At 41.9% G+C, this 12,763-nt stretch overlaps 1 protein-coding gene across 2 annotated transcripts; it reads right to left on the bottom strand.

The window, feature by feature from the left end:
• Positions 1–114: 114 nt before the first annotated feature.
• Positions 115–12,386, bottom strand: ezh1 (enhancer of zeste 1 polycomb repressive complex 2 subunit). 2 transcript variants are annotated; one of them, XM_005920322.3, is made up of 20 exons: positions 12,065–12,386; positions 10,750–10,925; positions 10,354–10,479; positions 9,553–9,675; positions 9,001–9,118; positions 8,276–8,506; positions 7,603–7,705; positions 7,150–7,313; positions 6,872–6,963; positions 6,597–6,759; positions 5,411–5,595; positions 3,945–4,036; positions 3,789–3,817; positions 3,559–3,684; positions 2,287–2,465; positions 2,104–2,199; positions 1,928–2,009; positions 1,758–1,838; positions 1,574–1,658; positions 115–1,488 (listed from the first exon to the last, which is right to left on the bottom strand). In XM_005920322.3, exons 2-20 carry the CDS (start codon positions 10,921–10,923, stop codon positions 1,428–1,430), a joined length of 2,310 nt encoding a protein of 769 aa, XP_005920384.1. In that variant the 5' UTR covers positions 10,924–10,925; positions 12,065–12,386; the 3' UTR covers positions 115–1,427. The 2 variants fall into 2 exon arrangements, with proteins under 2 accessions (XP_005920384.1, XP_005920383.1); XM_005920321.3 differs by having other exon boundaries at positions 11,834–12,384.
• Between the last annotated feature and the right edge of the window lie 377 nt (positions 12,387–12,763).

Below are 12,763 nucleotides of genomic sequence, written 5' to 3'. Positions count from 1 at the left end.
ATCAAGGCAAAGCCAAACTGTCATCTCAATAAATGAAGCTTGAAGGAAATCAATGTGTTGTTTGAGCTTTCAATGTAGGGAGCATTTAGCACAGATAAGGACTAGGGTAGCATCTTTAATGTATAAAGTTAAACTTTTATTTTTATAGGCATACACTGTACACAGCATTAAACTCCATTTTGTTCATCTCTATTGAGAAAGATCTCATTTCAAAGTGGGCTTTTAATGTTTTATAAATGAAGAACAGACCAAACGGCAAGTGTGGACATAAAAAAAATAAAGAAAAACAAATGAAAAAGGATCATTTACATTCACATGTGGGGGGCCTTAATATTTGGTCAAACACTAACAAATTTGTTTTTTCCATGGTTATAACCTTCATTGGTTACCTTTAACACAGCTTTGTTACGCAACACAGCCCTGTTGTTTCAGCACTTTTCTTCCTGGAATCATTTGGCACTTATTTATTTGCAAAGGAAACATCTACTCTGTGACTTACTTTCCTGGCAAAATGCGAGAGTATCGGGCTGTTGTAAACACAAAGATAAATGCTTGACGTATGCATGCCAGTCTGAGTACCAATAATAGGATAATGTTTAAAATGAAAAGCAGAATGAGATCTCTTCACCATCATCTACAGGTTACATTCAGTCAGTCGGTTTCTCGTCTGGTTGCCTATTTTTGCAGAACAGTGATATAAATGCACAATAACTTATTTTACCATAAAGATGGATGAAGTTGCTAGCTGCAGAGAAAATTCACAGGGGGAGCGCATCGAGTTGCGCAACCTGATCAAGTTTCTCTGTAAAACAGCGACAGCTTAACCTCATACTACAATACTGCATGACTGCACGTTAACAACAGTATCTGTCCAAAGCTAATGTTGCATCTAACATGTTTAATGGATGGTTTGTCACATGCATTTCATTTACCATCATTACATACACTGTAAAAAATTGCATTACATACTGAATTCTCAAAGAAAAGCCAGTCAATAAGTACAGTAACAAAACTGCTGAGAGTTACACACTGTGCTATGGGTTATTTCGGCTTTGTTTGCTTTGACGAGATGGAATAAAAAATTTGAGATGCTCTCAGTACAGTAAGTGATAGGGATTAATAGTATTTCCACTTTAAATAGTTTAAGCTTGGTTGATACAGTTTTACAGGTAGGTGGATGGGTCTGAGCAGATGAGGAGGAGAGCTAATGGCTGTCACTGAAGGAGGTGGTACAGTGTTTGTGGCGCATGAGCACCTGCAAACAGCAGGGAGGGGCTTTCTATTTTTGGAAGTGCAGCAGAGAGGGCAGAGACGGTGACTGCTGATAGAAATTTGTCAGCTAAATGTGATGCTGCAGACGGGGAAAGAAGCATTAGTAGGTGGCTGAGGAGTTAAGGACCAGTTCTGAAGGTAGGCAGCCGATGAAGCTAAGACAATTCTACCTCCCTCTCTATTCCCACATATTTGAGGGCATCGGCTTGGCTGTATCTGTGGGAGGAAACAGTATGAAGAGTGTGAGTTTGTATACATTATCTCTTGAAGCTGGAGATTACAAAGGGGCCTTCAACTCTACCTGTAATCAAAGAAGAGCTCCTCTCCTTGAAGGATAGCTCGTTTGGCAAATATTCCAATGCGGTGGTCTCCATTTACCATCACCACTGCAAGGGCAGGGAAGACAACATCAGACAACATAACTCTTATAAAGCTGCTGAATTCATATAGTAAAGCAAAGTGACCCCCACCCCCCCTTCACTGACCTTTAGCATAGCAGTTGGGATTAACTGAATGATTTGCAAAGCGGATTTTGTTCCCCTTTCGTGTGGCATCCACAACAAAGTCTAAAGAGAGAAACCGAGTATGTTATGGGTTTTTTAATACACTGCAGTGGTATGCCTGGCTTAGAATTTTACGCTGTGGGAATACGTGCCGTTGTTCAAGTTGAAAAGGAAGCTAGACATGTATTTGTCGTAAATCCTTCCACGTCGGTCTGCTTCATCCTGAGAGATCAGCTGCTTATGCACACATATAGGAAAAATAACACTGTAAGCAGGCAGCATGGATGATGTATTTGAAAATAAAATCGACTAAACTGCACAGACTTGCCTCTCCGCAGTATTCAGAGATGAATTCATTCTTCTGAACAGGCTCTTTGATGAACGTGCCCCACCCAGCAACATCAGAGGGAGCCAAAAGCAGGTGCTAAAAACACCATATGATATTTGAGTTATTTAATACCACTAAATTTCACTCTTTAAAATTTTTAAACAGCCACATCTTCCAGTGTACCTTTTTCAGGCCTCTCTGGATGCTACAGTTCTTGCAGGAGACTACTTTACTGTCCCAGTGGTCTGCGGCACCGCATGTCATGCAAAGATCTGGGTCACATTCTCTTACAGCCAGGTAGCAGGGACATTGTTTAGTGTTGCACTGAGTCTTACACCTGCAGCCTGGGAAGCGGTTTTGGCCTAGACAACATTTAGACACAGAGCTGCTTTGAAAGGGGAATTGCTGACATGTTTTATAAAGAAGTTAGCAGTAAACCAGAAATATACTACATTATGTGAAGAAATATCATTATGATTAAAAAACTCAATAAAAAAAAAAACCCCTGAATTTCGAAATACAGTTGCAGAAGAGGAGCTCAGAGGTTGAGTAATGCTGAGAGGTTCATTAATCAGAGACCTCTGCTGGCAGACATGCTGAAATACAATTTTGAGGCGTGTAACATAACACCCTCAGGGCAGATGAATGGAAGGCTCCAGCAAGAATAACGGAAATGTCTTTCCAATAGCCTATGCTTGGAAAAAAACTGTCCATACTAAGGCTGCTCAAGGCAGCCTATCGCTTCCCATTCCCACCACGAGTGGATTTTATACTTCTGTATCATCAAGCGCCGTTTAGCTTGAGCTATTTGACTCATACTGACGCAGGAGACGATGTTATATATCAAGCACAGAGCCTGTCACATCCCTTTGATTTCACTCCAAGTTTTTAATGCACGCACATGTGGAACTAGGACCTGCTTCCTGTTTGGCCCCGGCTCTTTGCCGCTACGGGAAAAGGCGAGGTAATCAGGAGATGGGAAGAGAAAAGGTGACTAAACCAGCGCAGATGAACAAATCAAGCAGAAAAAACTCCTCTTCCGAGACCACAGAAAAAAATGTTTGCTTAATCTTATCCTCTCTCTTTATTATCAACTCTCCAGAGGGCATCATACAGAAAAAGCATTTCTCCACCATGTGGCCATTTAAGAAAACACAGTTCTGGGGCATTGCTGCTGCAGCAAATAGCTCATTGTGAATGCAGCTCTCTGTGAAGCAGACACCCACCTATCCCTGCCAGAGGACAATTTCTCCTCTGACCGCTGCCAGACTACTGCAAAATCGTTTTACATTCTGCTGCCCTGCTCTACTGTGGCCTGGCAAACAGCTTCTCAGTGGAAAATGTGATTATAACAAACAATCTTCTTTGAGCATCGCATGGTCAAGCAGGCTATTGTGTTTTTGGTAGAATTAAGCCACAAATTGTGATGAAATGAATAAAAAAGTTAACACTTACACTCATGCTCACATTGGCAGAACTTCTCACAAAAATTTTGGGTCATTACACACGGGCAGGAGCTGTCACATGGGTGGTCGGGGTGGTCACATGGCTGATAGTTGTACACTTGATTGGATGAGTTATCTGGAACAACAGAGGACAAAGCCCTCAGACTGGAACAGTAAGCTGTGTTGTATGTCAGAAGGCATAATGAAGTAAAAACGATGTCTTTTTTTAGTTATACATACCTTTCTTAAGTTGAATCTTTGCCCACAACCTGTAATATCCATTAAATACATTAGAGAGCTTTATTCCTCTTTGCTAAAAGCTCAAATTTCTTTCACACCTATTCCGGAAGACGAAACAATAAGTCAGAGAAAAGATAATAACAGTTGAGTTCTTGCCTATGCTTCCTTTTCTTCTTTTGAGGGGAGATGCCTCCATCTTCCAAAGGAACACGATGGATCAGAACCTCTTTCACTGCAAACTCATAGACCTTTGGGAAATGACAATGACGTGGATGACATATCATCTTGCAAGTTCAGCGTGCAAGCAAACAAATATGAAGACATTCTGCAATTATTTTGTGCAAAGTAACAAAGGCACCCAAGTTTCAAAACAAGCTGCTTATATAAAACCCGACTGCAGAGACCAGACATTCACATGCATCTGTGTGAAAACATGCTCAACCACTTCTGGTTGCTAAAACCCAGTTTTGGCCTCTTTCCTGGGATGTACACATACATAATGCAGCTGGTTTCAGCATTTCCCCTCAGAGAAGCAGTGGGTGGGTGGGGCAGTCAGAATATTAGCAGCCCAGTACAGATTTGTTTGGCCATGGAACAAGAGGGGATACAAGGGTTGGATATCAAGGGTGACGCTTTTTAAATAAATGCACAACTATAAAAACTTTTGAAATCTAATTTTTTAAAGTAGCAAAATGTTCCCAACAGAGCACTCTCATGCACAGCCCAAGGGAAGCTGGGAATGTCTGAACAACTGCATCATGAGGGAAAATGGGAGACGTCACATCTGGTTGGCATTCCTCTTTATGGTGCCATATGCAATTCTCTCTGTAGTCAGTCCAATTATCCACACCATAAAACCACAAGCACCGGATGCACGTTATTATACTTGGACTGACGCAACAGAAATCAGCAGCGCAAGTATGGTTTGTACTTTATTTCAAAAACAACTATGAATCAGTTTTAGAGAGTTTTAGTTGAGTTCATAGACTACAAAAAACACACTTCATAGTTAGTATAGTTAGTAAACAACAGATGTGAGAGGTAATCAGGCACAACTGAGGCACAACTGAGATTCTCTTTTTCTTTTTTGTTTTGTAGTCTACAAAGAGGTTAAGAACTGTTTTACTTATACTTCCTTGCATTTTCTTATGAAAGCATCTGTACTGTCATTATAAAGCAAGCTACATTTTAATGTCTGTTTACTGGTGCATTGGTTCATATGACTGAAACTGTTTAACAAAGCTATTTGTGAGTTATGATGGGGCTGTGCAAAATGTATAAAATGATGTCAGTTGAGTCAAGCTGCTCTAAAGTTCAAGTTTGAAAAGGAAATCAAAGGCATAGAGTTAGCAAGAAATCTCTGTGCACTGCTCCTCACTTCTGCTTGAGGCTTCATGTCTCCAGGCTACATTTGCTGCTACAGGCAAAACATGTTATAAACTCTCAACTACATAGTTTGAAATCTAATTACACTGCGGTTAATGTAGCTATCCTATCTGGACACAGAACGAAGATAAAGCTGAAATAAAGTGCAATTATTAGTGGTGACTAATATTTAGTAGTTTTAACACCAACTTTCAAACCAAAACAAGTGAACACCTGTATGTGCCTGTATGTTTTACCTCCTTGCAGTTCTTTGTACCGATGAGGCGAGCAATAGAGCAGAAGTTGTTGAAGTATGTGCCGTGTAGCACCCGGAAAAGTGACTCCTCTGCTCCACTCCACTGGACGACACAGCACGCCTGCTGCTCCCCGTCATCATCTCCTGGACGCAGCTTGGTGGGAGTCTGGCACCGTGAATTCCCCTCTTTTTTACACACAGACATACACAAACATATTTTGGGGATTTAGCTGGAAAGCATTTTGTCACATTTTTTTTTACTCAACACGTATCTGAACAAGCAAGCACTTTTTAAATTACTTGGTCTTGGCAAAGTTTGTGACAGCTTTTATCCGCAATCATGCAATAAAAGGTGCTCTAACCTTGCACAAACATAAAAGCTGCTGTTTCTAGAAGCCGTGTTTGTATATAAATGGACACAAAGGGGACTGTGAGTTTTGATTGGGGTTTTGGATATCCAACAATGATGCTCGTGCCTCCACAATTCAAGACAGCGCATGTTGCCAGGCAACAGACTGCATGGAGCATTACTGTGGCCACATGCTCCAGCGCTGAGTGTCTTTATTAATCTGCTCAACAATCTGCTTTTTCCACATTATCCCAACACATGTGGGAGACTCTGCTGAGTCACTGCCTGAGTACCAGGAGTTTCCAAAACTAACACAGGTTTCTGGTAAGGAACTGATAGAAATCAGCAACAACCTGAGAGTGAATAAGAGAAAGAAAAACAGCCAGGGGTGTGTGCGCTTATTTCCTTCCTCTTGCTCTCTGCATGAAGAAATCAGTAGAAATGTGAAAGAATATAGTGCAGTAAAAGTAGTGAGGTGGAGAGGGAACAATGTGTTTATGTTGAGGCTGAAGCATGCAAAACTAATGGCTAGTTTATTTTTCTTGGCAAGAAAGAGCTGATACTAGGAGGAGATTGAAGAGGGAAGGAAAGGAGAGAGGATGTGGCTTGAAAGCTGTCATCTCTAGCCAAATTTCACTTTCCTTAAGAGGGTTAGACAGGGTGGACAGCCTTCTGGGGGGTGGATCTCAGAAACTAATTAAAATATATACACTATCTATACTGCATGAACTCATAATGAAGAAAGCCTTTTGCTACCAGAAAGAAGAACACATGAACTGATTTTTTAAAATCCATTCATTCATTCAAGAGTAAGTGACATTTTGAGAAGGTGCCCCACCTGAGGAGGAGGTGGTTTCATGGTCACTGTCACCCTCCTTGGGTTCTTCAGCAGAGCCAGATGGTCCAGGGCAGCTGGAACTGGTTGGACGGGGCTGCCTCCGTCGCCTCCGAGACTTCTGTGACCGCAACATATTCTGATCCACAAACTCTTTAGCCCCTTTCTTCACAAGAGAAAAGACGTAGAACATTTAAAATATGATCAGGAGGAAAACATAGGGAGTTCTAATGTGTAGAGAATGCATGAATGCATCAGTTAAACAACTGTGGGCATACCTGTAACAGAAAGCAGTCTACACCGCATGGCTCAGTCTCCATGCGGATCTCCTTATTCTTCCTCTTGTAAACATTGGGTGTAGCATGAAAAGCTTCATCAACAGAAAGAAAAATGTTTTGACCCCTGTTTTTCATTATGTGGTTATTAGTAGCAGCTTCATGGAAAAAAAACAAAAGACTCAGAAATAATAAATATATTACCCTCAAAACTCAGAAGGAACACTATAATCTTAATATATACAGTTCAAACTTTGAAAAAATATATAAGAAGCTATTACGGTGGAGGAAACAGTCGTATTTGAAGCAGCGTCTGCAGAAGAGTGTGTGGAAGGAGTGTAACGACTGCTCTCTCTGCACAGACTTTGCAAAAGGTCCGTCTAGGTTTGGGGTGCAGAGAGGGGGTAGCTTCACTGGACTTGGCGGCTCCAAGAGGTCCTTGTACCTGTGGAGGACATATGAAAAGTTTCAGCGGGATGTGTCACTTCTTTGTGGTTCACTATTGACGCTCATTTAACTTAGTGAAACAGTGCTGGACAAAGATGAAGATTTTTTCTTTCTGAGCACAGCTCTTTCAGATGCTGATGTAACTACCCCTTTGAGTCGGAGAGCCTGACAGGGAGCGACTATTATTACTTTCCTCTCTGACAGCTTTCGTCTCCATGGTGAACACTAAGCAACAGACTGCCCGGCATTGTGCGTACAGATCCCCGGATAGACTACACTTTTCTTACTTTTCCTTCAGCTCCTCTGTGGTGCCTTTGTAGGGGAACATTGAGGCGATCGCTGTAAATATCTTATCATTGGGGATCTTCTTGCTGCTGGACATGTCCTTCACTGTGGGAGACATGTGATGTGAATCACCCAGGTTTGTCCAGACATCAGGTTTTGATACAAACTCACAAACAAAGGTTATGCAATATGTTCTGTTGCAATGGTAAAGTTCCTTCAATTCTCAAGGTCACTTGGTAAAAAAAAACATGATAAAAGAGAAAAAAATGATGTAATAAGAACACTGTACATCTCTTTTACCATTATCTTTGATTCACGTTCCCATCTTCTACACATGTATTTGTGAATCAGTCTCTAAATGACAGTGTGCCCAGGTGTGCTTCAAATGAACTGTCACTAAGTGTGTATATAGCCTAGTTTTCCATAAAGCTCGGTGCATGAGGTCATTCAGTTCTGTAATTAGAGCTGGGCCATATCAGTGTAAAGGACAAATGGGTTCACTCACACACAGTAGGGACACAGAGGCAGCTTTAAGGCAAACAACGTCAGCTCAAGAGCTGCTGTGGCAGGGCGACCTTGTGGCAGGTGTACAGTGCAATGACACGGACAGCATGAGCCTGTACTTTTCTTGTTCTCATCATCTGAAAACACAAATGCGCCCAGCTGAAGACTCACCCTCAGTAGTGCTTCTCCTCTTCCTCCTGACAAACGCCAAAGATCCAGCTTTGTTCTCTTCCGAGCCCTCCACTGAGCTCCTCCTCATCACCCTCTCTTCTTCTTTCTTCCCTGTCATGTCCCCAACAGTTCCTGCTGAGGCCTCCTCTTCTTCATCCTCCTCGTGGTCAGAATACTGGCTCAGGGCGTCCACTAACTCTTTAAATATCTCATCACTGATGAACCCTCCCTCTGGAACACAATCGAGATGTCATACCGACAGTTATCACCAATTAAATGTGTGATTCTTGACTTTTTTATTAAGAAGGCAAAAAGTGTATTTGGTTTTAAAAAGTGCAGGATCATTGAAAATCAAAATTCAGTTGTTCTATGCTATCCCTTTTATCCTATCCACTGAACTGTTTGATTAGTGAAGTACGAAAAGGATGCAAATCTTAAAATTGCCAAATTTCAACTTAACACCTACTGGAGATTTTTGGACCAACATATCAGACAGTACTCCCCACCCCAATCAAAAACAATCAGAGGAAAGAATTGAAGAATTTGAAGAATTACATCCAATTCCACCAGCAGAGTTTCAAAGATTTTCAAAGAAAATCACTGACAATATGCACTGAAGCTGTTCTGTCGGTACGAGGTGACCCATTACCTTTCTAAGACACTTGATGCTGCATTTCCTTTAATATGCCTCTTGTTTGCAGGGACATATAATATTCAACACAAACCTCTGTCACCATGAACACCATCATAGTTGTCAATCAGTTCTTCCAGGAAAGCCTCGTCTTGCTCCAGCACTTCATCGCCCATGTAAGGGATGTTGTGGAGGAACGTTTCATCCTCCACCTAGAACATACAAACTTTGGTTAAAACAAGTCTCTAACTGCAGATGCTTCAGAGGGACCAAAACTGTAAAAGCAATAGACAATCACACTTGTTAGCAGAAATTTATTCACGGCCTGACTGAAAAAAATAAATGAAAAGTTCTGTTGTAAGAGTGTTCTGTGAGCATACCCCCGTTTTTTGGATATGTTTTTCAAAATGTAACTTCTGTGGAACAAACTCCTATGTTATAGCTCGATAACATATGTTCCTGAGTTTATTCAGCTGCCCTAAAAGTTCCATGAAAAGAGAATTTAATAAGAAAAGAGCAGAACATTATCAGTTTCCATTTAACTCATAACTAGAATCAGATGAATTAGTGACACATTATATTCAGCGTGCTCTAAGGGTGATATGACACTGTAACTGTATCAATGACAATTGTGTTTTATTTATACCATAAAGTTGTGCTGCAGAGGGGACCAGGAGTACATAAAGGGGATTCCAGCTACTGTTGACAGTGGTCTCATGGCAATGGCTTGAGTTTTGAATCCTGGGAAGCCAAACTCCACTGTACACACCTGTAAGATAACCAGAGGTGGCTTGAGAATCACCAGATCCCAGAACAATATGCTGCAGCACTCGGCCGTTTTATAACTACACACTTGCTGCTTAACTCTGAGCAGGGGGAATAAAACCAGTTAACACAATACAGCCGACAGTGACAGCATGCGGGAGGAGAAAGATGTGGTTACACCATCAGGCTGTATGTATTATAAGCTCCCACAAGGCCGCAGACTGTTAGACTGTCATGCGATCCACTTCTACCACACTTCTCTTTCCCATCCAGTTGGGAATCGGTATAAAAGATTGGGAGGCATGAGGAGATCTCAACATGATGTTCAAGAAGGGATTTCCTCACAACACATTCACATTATAAAAATATATTGCACTTCTAGCTTAGCCAGAGCATCTTGGACAGGAATAAGAAGATGTACCGCAAGGTTCAGATAATAGTACAAATCATGTGTCCAGCCATTGTCTTAATAGTCTCCATCGCTCTCTTTTTTGCATATTTTGGGGGGCTTTTAGCCTTTATTGTGATAGGACAGTGGAGAAAAGACAAGAAAGGTGACAGAAGGGAATGAGCGGTTTCAAACCCTGGACACTGCATTACAGCATAAGGGATGCCTGCTCTACTAAAGCTAGATCAGCGCCCCATAATTTCTCCATCTCTCTCTGACAGACCACCCACCCACCTTTTTCGTGGCCAGACCCCCATTAGCGGTTGACAGAGGGATGGACTGAATCCGGAGCTTGGACCATTCTGTGTTTAGGATATTTGTCTGTTGCTCAATCTTTTGCCTGTTAGACATGAAAAGGGTCTAGAAAAAAAAAAGAGAAAAAAGGACCAAGACATACACACTATTAACATAACATACGCATTGAGAACTGCATACAAAAGACAAACCAGTGTCACACGTGCGAATTAAGCTTTGCTCTTTATTTGTTAGAGACCATTGCACAAAACCCTGATTGCACAAGACAAAAGATGTCTTGTGCCAAATTTAGCTACGACCTTATCTTCATTCACAGACCCTGAAAAAAACCCCTGAACATCTGAATTGAACTTGTGTGACGTCAATGTGACTCACTTTGACCTCTTCTGCTTTTTTAAGGCGTTTGACCTGGCGAAGGCGCATATACTCAGACTTGACCCTCCGTCTCCACTCCAGCATGCTGCGAGAAGGGATAAAGGAGGAAGACTGAGGTCTTGGAAGTGATGGGGCAACACCGGTGCCAGGGGCTGCTGCAGCACTTTCCTCCATGACTGTTTAAAAATAAAAGGAAATCATATGACAAACAGGCCCAACTTCAAAACATTCCACTTTCATATTCAGATAAGTTACTTTTGTAAACTTAGGCTTGTTTTCATGTTTTCTGCCACAGTAACTACTTTCACTAATTACATTAAATCTATTGTAGGCAGTAGTTTTGATGTAATATGGCTGCAGTCCATTTCAGTTACCTTATTATAGTACTAATGGGCTTACTATCGCCCTCTGTTTCTCACAAACCCCTGACATTTCCCCATTCACCCTCGCCGATGGTCTCTCTGAAAGAGTGCCCCCATCTGTTAGCAAAACAAAACAGACGTCTAATGCAAAAAAAAAAAAAAAAAAAAAAAAAGCCTCCTCGAGTGCTTTACGGGCCTTTTTCTGGTAGACTGCTTCTGCTCTTTTTGCAAAACTTGGGGGGAAATTGACTGAATTATGCGCATACAGCGCGACAGTGTGCACATCTATGAATACAGCACATGAATTTAATAGCACGGGGCATCCACATTGCACAGGAGTGGGCGTGCCACTTCAGAAAAGCAGAATAGAAAAGTGCGTAGTACAGTTTTTCTGTGTTTCATAATCGCCACGCTGAACATCAACTTCCCCGTCTGAACTCAAACGGAATTAAAAATAAATACGAAGGTAAAACTGAGCTCGGGGAAACTGCTGCACTTGATTTTTGGGGGCTACGAGACGTGCACACGTTTCAGACACATGAAGCTATGAAGTCCGCGACGTCCTGTAAGTGCAGCCCCGTGCCAAGAGAGCTACACAGTACCCATTTAAATGTAGAACACTCTAAAGACGTGCGACCGAACAGCACAATGACGGCACGTTACACTAGCGCTCGGGTGTGCACGTCAAGATCTCTACATCCAGTGTCGCAGTTATTAAATACCTTTAAATCCACGTCTCGTGTCCTATTTGTTGCGACAACAGCCCGCAACGCGACCAAGTCCCTTTCTGTTTTCTCTCTCTCTCTCTCGTTTTTTTTTTTAGTAGAGAGATCCGGAGCAATTCAAGGCTGTGTTTGCTATGGCTCTGACGCAGTTATCATCTCCGCGCAGCGAGGGGATCTCTGAGAAATCTCTATCCATGGGCATGGTGCTGGAGGTTGTTGTTGTTGTACCTTACAAATAACTGCGCACTTGGCTTGGTTGATCCAACTCGAGCAGGAGGGTGACGTCTATATTATGATCACAGCCTTTCCAAGCAGAGGAGGATTTATTACTATTCTGCGTCCTGGGAATAAAAAGTAGCGTGCAGCAGCCGCAGCACAGCCATTTACACGCATACACAGGAACTGATGCAACTGTCCGGAGTGCTAGATCGCCATCTAAATGCGTGAAGGCAGATCACTCTGTGGGTTTTGATAGTAGAGCAAGTGCAATCACATAATCTTAAATATAGCTCCACTCTATAGGAGCAAAAGAATAAAATGGCCTAAATACACATTATGAATACACGTAGTTTTATAGGAGTATCGGGTATTTAATTATATATATATATATAAAAAAATAAACGCAAAATAAACTTCTCACAGAACCTGAAAACGGATGCATTAATTCAGTCTGCCCACAGAGCTGAAGTAACTGTCTAGCCTACGAATTAAAAATAATAAATACTTGGACACTGGAACACAGTTTCCGGACATTCCAATGTACTGGGGTCAAATGGAAACCAATTCAGCTGCTGTTCAGCTCTTCTCCTCCAGGGAGAGCCCGACACACAAAGATAGAGGGTTGGATGAAGGGATTCACGCCACTGATGCTGTCACTTAACCCACGTAAAACCCACTATACAGCAAGCTGCTGCAAGCAAGCTGAAA

This window comes from Haplochromis burtoni, unplaced genomic scaffold, assembly GCF_018398535.1.
Source record: "Haplochromis burtoni strain Fernald_Lab_line unplaced genomic scaffold, NCSU_Asbu1 Contig_21, whole genome shotgun sequence".
NCBI lineage: Eukaryota > Metazoa > Chordata > Actinopteri > Cichliformes > Cichlidae > Haplochromis > Haplochromis burtoni.
Note: the sequence above shows the minus strand (reverse complement) of the source record. Positions and strands in the feature narration are given on the sequence as shown.

Excerpts from the sequence above, each read along its gene's own strand:
- ezh1 (XM_005920322.3), bottom strand. The coding sequence starts at position 10,923 with ATGGAGGAAAGTGCTGCAGCAGCCCCTGGCACCGGTGTTGCCCCATCA. Across the intron at positions 9,119-9,552 it reads CTCTGCAGCACAACTTTATG|GTGGAGGATGAAACGTTCCT; the intron begins GTATAAATAAAA and ends TGTATGTTCTAG. Across the intron at positions 2,466-3,558 it reads CTGCCAATGTGAGCATGAGT|GCCAAAACCGCTTCCCAGGC; the intron begins GTAAGTGTTAAC and ends AATGTTGTCTAG.